The 7,915-nt window shown below is 50.1% G+C and overlaps 3 protein-coding genes across 3 annotated transcripts; 1 reads left to right on the forward strand and 2 right to left on the reverse strand.

Moving 5' to 3' along the window:
- Positions 1 to 1,395: 1,395 nt before the first annotated feature.
- AA0111_g5528 (hypothetical protein) lies at positions 1,396 to 3,351 on the reverse strand (the record flags this gene model as incomplete). The annotated part of the gene is made up of 2 exons (XM_028651650.1): positions 1,396 to 2,080; positions 2,138 to 3,351. 2 exons carry the CDS (start codon positions 3,349 to 3,351, stop codon positions 1,396 to 1,398), a joined length of 1,899 nt encoding a protein of 632 aa, XP_028506945.1.
- Positions 3,352 to 4,256: 905 nt separating this feature from the next.
- AA0111_g5529 (hypothetical protein) lies at positions 4,257 to 5,573 on the forward strand (the record flags this gene model as incomplete). The annotated part of the gene is made up of 1 exon (XM_028651651.1): positions 4,257 to 5,573. The coding sequence occupies one exon, from the start codon at positions 4,257 to 4,259 to the stop codon at positions 5,571 to 5,573; it is 1,317 nt and encodes a 438-aa protein (XP_028506946.1).
- Positions 5,574 to 5,874: 301 nt separating this feature from the next.
- On the reverse strand, positions 5,875 to 6,881 carry AA0111_g5530 (hypothetical protein; the record flags this gene model as incomplete). Its single annotated transcript, XM_028651653.1, has 3 exons — positions 5,875 to 6,194; positions 6,243 to 6,409; positions 6,454 to 6,881. 3 exons carry the CDS (start codon positions 6,879 to 6,881, stop codon positions 5,875 to 5,877), a joined length of 915 nt encoding a protein of 304 aa, XP_028506749.1.
- Between the last annotated feature and the right edge of the window lie 1,034 nt (positions 6,882 to 7,915).

Here is a 7,915-nt window from a genome sequence, read left to right on the forward strand (position 1 = left end):
CCTTTCTACGCAAAACTACCGATTCGTGACTTGGACTAGAGATGTCGTGACCAACTGCTCACCAATGCGCTGTTGGGCGCCAAGACACGTGCCCCATATTCCGGTAAAAGCCTCTACCGTGGCAGGGCAGCAGCTCGCGCGTACTCGCACGACTGTGGTGTGATCTGGATCGCCCAGACCGGAAGGGATTCTCGAACCCTTAGGCGCAATCGTGTTATGGAGCATTCCGCACAAACATCAAGAAGAAGACACTAATATTATTTGAAAATTGTCTATGACCGTCTCATCCATCTTCTCAACGTGCCTCAGTATATTAGAAAGACGTCTGTAAGCCGGGCCCGGAAGCACGCTTTCAAAGCAACATCTAAGCACGCAAACAATTCCTAGCGTCGAGGCAGCCTTAACCGCACTCCACAAAAGCCTACCCACACTTGACGCCGCTTGCATACAGCGCTCATCTCCACGTGGAGTCCAGCCGCGGCCGTAGTGTGAGTACCTTTTGTTCCCCCTTGCTGAGGCCTTGCAAACGAGGCCCTACTAGGCAGCCACGTTGAGACATATTTATATCCCCAACATTGTCGAGCCGTCTTCCCTCAAGCTTTGCTAACTCTCTGATGACGAAAAAAGTGTGTTAGACACATAGTTCAAAGCAAGCACGCGACCAAGACCCCACCGAGGCCGAAACCACCGAACCACATCGCGGCCCCACATCCAACTTCATAAGGCTGATCAACCAGCTACAAACCACGAAACAAAGACACTACCAGGCTACAACACTTTACATATTGTTCTCTATCGAGTCCGAATACTTTTCTCCGTCTTTTGTTCTTCATATTATACAAAATGGCCATCTCAACACACGCGCTCTCCCAGATTCGGCAATACTCCACACGCGTACCTCGCGATCCGCACTACCGCATCAAGGCTGGACTCGCAACAACCTACGTAGTATCTGCTCTTGCACTTCCCTTTGTGCCACCGCTTCTGGAGACTAGGAGAGCCAAGGCAGATGGAAGTTATCTGACAAGGTACGTTAGGGCACAAGCATGTGGCTGGGGATGTTGTTAGGTGGTAAGGCAGGGTGGGATACCGGATTAGGAAAGAAGGAATTAGACCATGAATAGAATGCTAACGATTCAAATAGGGAAAACGCGTATTGCTCGTCACAGTACCTCGGGTGCGCACGATGAGGATTCATTCCAGGTAAGTTTGATCTGTTCTTGAGAGATCGCGATTGAAAGCTAATATATCGTAACAGGTTCTGATTCTCCCTTCTATCCTGACGCCCTGGCAGCGCATAATTTTCCTACGATCTATTCATACATACCCGGCGTTCATTCGTTTACAGAGGACATTACATAGGATTGTAGCTACAGACGCTCCCACAGCAACGTCTTAGTCTACATCATCATTGGCAGGCTGCTGTTGACTTTCCACCGCGTCATGCATCTCATCATCATCTTCGTCTTCAGTCTCGTCCATCTCGTCCTCACTGGCTGTCTCCCACACTGTAACATAGAGCTCTCCGTCTTCTTCAAACACGTGATTGCCGTCTTCATCGACAAAGTGTCCGTCGTTGTCTAGCTCAAGATCAAGCTCCATGTCGTCCTCCTCGTCAAGATCGTCAACCTCAAAGTCGTCGTCACTACCAACGTGCTCCACACTTTCATCATCGGAATCGAACATGTCCATGAACGCGAGTCGGCGACCAGGCTTTACGAACCTGTGCTTGAGGACGTGCAGAGTGCGTCGCGTCTCTCCACGTAATCTATTGATGTCCGCGTCACCAAGTTGATCCGTCTCGGGTGCTTCGTTTGTAGACTCTGGTGCTATCCGCGCGCCTTCTTCTGCCTCTTCGTGAACTATGTGGCGGTGGAAGCCGACAACGCTCGCATCGTACACGCATTCGACGATTGGGATGGGCTCGTCATGAAGATATGGTGGTATCAGGCTAGGGCTTTTGTGCAGCTCTATTGACATCTTGAGATTGATGCCAGCCTTGAATAGCTTGTATGCTTTTGCATGACGATTGCGGAGGCGCTCATCGTCGCAGATGTAATCAGTGTCGGACAAGTCGAGCCTAGGTAAAGTCAGTGCATGATCTAGAACGAACTTTGATTGATTCTGTCAAACTTACCAGAGATAGGATGATTGCAACAATTCTAGTGTGTTGAGAGACGGTAGCGCAGCATAGTGATCAAAGTCAGGCGGCTGATCCCAAAAGTCGATAGGAACGTCCCAATGCCGGCGAACACGAAGTGTTTCCAGACCAGGTGGCGCTAGATCGCGGTTCATTACGATAGCCTGATGTAGAAAGGAGTTTGTATCGCATTCCATATATGTGAGAAGGTGGAAGTCACGCATGCCATCGCCAGGTGGTCGTATGCTGCGGAGCACGTGGGGGCTTCTATCAATGCGCCAGCCGGGATTAAGGTGCGTGAGGCTTTCTAGCGAATGTGCGACTGCGGAGAGAGCTTGCAGCGATCCGCACGGATCTTTGGTTAGTACGGGCTTGACTTGTCTAGATCGGTTGACGTTGAAGACGTTTTCACCGAGAGTCAGCGTCTTCAGTCGTGCCGGCGTACGTAATATACTGAGCAAGCTTTTGGGCTGCAGCACGCACTCATCAAAGACCAGAGAAGTCAGAGGGGTTTGTCGGGTATGCGACGCAAGTTCAGGGATGTCAGAAGCCGGGAAGGCAACACAGGAGATGTGAAGATGTTTGAGCGCAGGGTGTCGGAAGAGGCAATGGAAGCCTTCGAGGTTCCAGAAGTCAGTATCAGCGCCGTGTGAATGGATAGTCAAGCTCTCAAGAAGACCCAGGCCGACGGTGCGCTCGACATGTTTTCCCAACCGTCGCTCCGCCATGATCTTATTCGCCTCGACTGGACCATCAACGCAAGCTGTGTCAAGCGCGCGGCGAAAACGTTGCATGTCTCCATGAACCCAAGCCTCGCCACCAGCTCCCTCCCAGTGGAAGTTGTCGTAAGGGCTCTCAATATGCCACTCCCTCAGGTTGACCATGCGAGCCACGCACTCGTTGAAGGTTGTCCTTATTTCGTCACTGTCCTTCAGACTGTTGTCCTTGTATTGATAGAGAATCTTGAGTGTTTGCACGGCACGCACGCGTTCATGACGCAATGTGAAGGCCTCGATGATGGCATGAAGGTTCTTTACGGAGAGAAGCTCGATTCGCTTGTAGAGTCGCTCTTCGGCGAGATGTTGCATACCGCGACAAGTGCGAGCAAGAGCGCATAGTGTTTTGTTGTTGTCTTCGAGATGATCGATGACTAAGAGAGCGAGTTCGTTGGGCAGCGTCGATTTCGCAGTGCCCAAAAGGTTGGACGCCATGGCGAGCGCGGTACTATGAAATGGCAAAGCTTTTCGTATGTGGCAATGCAGATGGCTCGCTGCTACGGGAAGTACTCGCGTCGGTTCGATTGACAGATCGTTGTTGCCTGAGCGGTCCTGGATACCCTCAATCAATACCTGCTAGGGCAACAAAGCGTGTGGTTGAAGGGATGTTGGGAGATACTGCTGGCGGACGTACTTGTTCGTATTTGGCGACTGTGAATTAACGTCGTGAGATCTGGCGAGATGGTTGCTGTGTAACGTGAGAAACGCGATTTCACCTGGACCAACTAAATTATCAGAATATGCAGGGACAATAACGAGGGGCCGAGGCGGGGGTCGAACAAAGCACGAGCCAACCAATGACGTCGACGCGTGGCCGCTTCATCCCTGTCAAGTCCATCGCCCGTCTCTCATTCCTTTACCACATCAATGTGTTCCCTCCTTCCTCCTGTCAAAGTACAACCTCATACTCACCTAAGTCTTGTGTTGATTTCCGCACAGCATTCATGGATTATGATGATAAGAGTCGCCATAGAAGAGAGGAGCTCAACACGCGTGCTAGCAACAGTGCGACGGACTGTATGCGTCGAGAGCGCCCTAGGAGACCATTACATGTATCCAGGCTGTAAGGAAGGCAATACGATTTTCAGTTTCACCTTCACTCATTCTCACATGATGACTTATTTGATGGTTGCCTGAGGCCTACTATTGTTTCTATGTGTAGAGTGACTTCGTATTCTCCACTGTCACTACGCTAGCAGTTACTATAGTGAGCACATCGCTATCCTTACAGAGCTGACCTACCGAAGGTGGGTGCAACGTCTTACTTACTTCATGCTCAACGCTATCTGAGTATGACCTCTTCTAGCCTCTACAAGTAGCAACACAACTCCCCTACGGCCATGCAGCGTCCACCGAGCCCAATGTCGATGTATACTGGCTCGCCGAGTTCGAAAGGCAAGAACAAGCGCGCAATAGACGAAAGTCCTCCAGCTACCGGCCGACCCCAACAGCCATCCAAGATCGACAGTAATGCGCCCCGCATCCTCCGCCGCCATCAACACCGCCATCGCAATGTCGCTACTGAAGTATGGGGCCCTGAAATACCTTCTACAACTTCACTCCGAGCCTTCGCCGATGCACCAGCCCCAAAACAGCCTTTCAGCGTTTACAAGGCTATCCTTCGACATCCGAACCTCTTCTTCCAGTTTGCGCTCCGCCTGCCTTACCCTTCCATCATCGACCTTTATGCCATCGACAAAGAGTTTCATTATCGCTTAAATCTATACAGTGTCTCCCTGATACACGACTATGCTCGCTATCATGCGCCGCTCGCAGGTTACATCTTCAGCTGGGTACTGTATCCACGACTATGCATTTCAGACCCTATGCTCAGACCCATGGACGGACGAGAATGGCTGGCGCGCGATGTACCGGGTTTTCGCTGGGTGGGCATGATACTCTGGCGCCAGAAGATTGTACGCAGTATTCTCACAACACTCAGTTTGGAAGGCCATCGCGTACCAGCCAACTGCGAGGGTGCGCTGATGAAGTTCTGGGGTCTCATGGAGTTGAACACTACAAAATTGCGTCTTTCGTTCCTCGAGGACGCGGATATCTGGACGGACATCGATATCATCAACATCCAGCTCTTCTTCGTCAAGCTCGACATGCGCTTCTCTGACCCGATTCTCGGGAATGGCGTCTGTCAGCTAGGATTGCTGCTGCTTGGCCAGAGAAGTTTGGAAACGCTGTGGAAAGTGCTGAGCGGAAAGTTGAAGTTGGACTATGACAACACGAGCGACATCGTCGTGAAGACGTACCTCAACGAAGATCTTGACGTCGAAGCACATCCCTGGCTTGAAGATGAAGGCGATACCGGCGTTCCAGAGGAGCTATGGGGTCTACTGAGTCTCGAAGGCTGGCATGAGGACGGCATACAAATGATGCATGCTGTAGATATGGTCATTACTGAGGGTGTGAGAAGAGGGCTCAATGTGCAGCAGCACTACCTAGACTTTGTCCTTTATGGGTGGGTAGATGAGAAGACTGGGGAGAATGTCCCGATCCCAAGGCAGTTGAGAAGAGATAAAAAAGTAACAATGCCAGGTAAAGGCTGGCCGTCAAAAGAATTGAGACAGAATACGATCGAGAAGCTGGACGAGTGCTTTGGGTTGAGGGGAGGAGATGATGGCAATGCGATGGACCTGAGCACTTGAAAGCGTACCGAACTTTGACAAACTGACACAATCTCCAATCTATTTACTTACTTAGCATGTCTGCAAGTTTACTACGTCGCTCAAATCAGAGTGTTCATGTTATGATTACTTGATTTTCCTGTCCAGCTATGTGAAGGATCTGTGATGACTGCGGCCTTCCAGCGTAACTACGCAGCCCTGTTTTCGCCTCGAAGTCCCGCAATCTCATTGAGCCTTCGTTTCAGTACCATCCCTCGCTTTTTTGCGAACACTGTGGATACTAACGTATCTCGACCAGTTCCCGCCTCTTGCGCGCTTGTCACTACTTTGCCATGTCGACAGCGATGTCCATGATGTCTTGCAGCTTGACTTTGCCTCCGTAGCCTTTAGATACCATCCGAGTACACATTTCCTTCGCACTGTTAAGGATCTCCCGCTTCTTCTCGTTAATGTCTGAGGGATCGAAATTGAAGAAGGCCTTGTCGGTATTGGTCTCAATGATGGCGATGTACTTGAGGGTTGGTGGAAGGACAGCCTGTTGCTCAGTAATATCGCTGGCGATGTTGTCCGGGTGCTCAGTGAGGGCCAGGGAGACACTACGAGAAGCCGACGAAGTATTCATGATGACGGTGGATGACTCATCTAGCCTCAGTTAGCCATGTAAACTCGAGGGGAGTTTGATGCACTTACCGACAGCGCTTAGGCTCTCAGCCTGTAGCAACATATCTCTATTCTCTATACCTAAGGTACGTTCCTGATACTCTCCACTAAAACCCTTCGCAAACATCCTTTTTGGGGCCTGTTCTCGCATCGACGTGAATAGAGTCAAGAACCGGTGATATTGTAGCATGTTTCCCCTGAGTACTTGAGTAATTCCATCTGATGGCACGAAGAACTATACCAGTCCCTTGTCTCATCCTGCTTGAGGAGGACGGTCCAAGCATTCTCCATAGTCCCATCTTCCTTCACCTCTATGCCGTTGGAGGAGAAGCCATGTAGCAACTCTAAATACTCTCTGAGTTCATCAAAATTCTGTTTGAATAGAGAACGCTCTAGCCAGACCGACGCGACTTCATGTAATTCGCTGATTGTGCGGTGCTTGAGAGAATTCTCTTGTACAACAAGAGGCCATGATGCGATGTCGTAGATCAAGCTTCTACCATTGGCAATGAGCATTCGAAGGCGCTGAGCGTCCTGATGGTCCTGATGGATATCCAGTATATCGGCAGGAAGGGATGAGACGACGTTGACCAGTACATAGATGCAAGCCATTACAGTTTCGACCGGAACGACAACGAAGTGGATCAATTCGGAGGAGGTTGCGTCCATGCTGGCGTTTGTGCGTCTAACCTAGGTTTTGCCGGCGCAGAAGAGAACTTGGGAGACGGAAACACGAGTTGGGAAGTCGCAGTGTTTTCTGAGCTCAGCCAGAAGCCACACTAGAGCAAACGGCAATCGCGACCGCACGGTGGTAACTCGTGTGATAGTGAACGATAAAGAAAATTGCAACATCCTCATCAGTTCACTAGCTGAACTGGGGAGATGGAAGGTGAAGGTGAAGAACAGTGATTTCGTGCCACTAGTAACTCGCTACATCACAGGACGAAGGACAAACAGTCTGCGCGAGAGATCAACAATCGTTTGAAACACGGTAGTTTGCGACAATCAAAGAGCTTTCAAACAGAGTCATATTCAACATATATCACCATAGCATCATTACACTGAAACCTCCTGACCAAAGAAGACAAATTGTTTACGTCTATAACAATCGTGCCTCTCCGAAAGTTTGACAAGCGCCATACCCATCAGATCTTACACACTGAACAAATCAACTCCCATCTTCCCCAATCTTACAATTGATCGCTAGCACAAGCCATGTTGTTCCCTGATATCCTTGTTGATTTCCTTAATGATCTGGTCTAAGCGCGTCTTATAGGAATCCAACTCCCTATCACCCTCTTGGAACTTCCCAATTTTCTCCGCAAGGAATACCGCCTCCCAGAACCGAGGATGTTGACGGATATGTTCACGGATGTGAGGATAGCGCTCTGCGACATCATCGTTGTGTTTGGTATCCATAACTATGCTATGGGATGCTTCACGATCGTGGTTAGGTATGGTCGTAGTGTTCTGAGGTACGTTGACACTGTGGCTGGGGCTAGGGACGGTGCTCCGGCGCGCATTGTGACCATGATTAGAGGCAGCTGGAGTGGTGGAGTTCCGGGACAGGCTGGCGCTCCAAGAGTGACCCTCTTGGCGGGGGTATTCGACTGCAGAATATTGTTCATGGTATCCAAAATCGTAAGGAGTTAGTTGGGGATATCTAGACCAAGCTACAATGCGAAGATTATATGTGCAGTCTT

This window comes from Alternaria arborescens (genome assembly GCF_004154835.1).
Source record: "Alternaria arborescens strain FERA 675 chromosome Unknown contig_11, whole genome shotgun sequence".
NCBI classification, from domain to species: domain Eukaryota; kingdom Fungi; phylum Ascomycota; class Dothideomycetes; order Pleosporales; family Pleosporaceae; genus Alternaria; species Alternaria arborescens.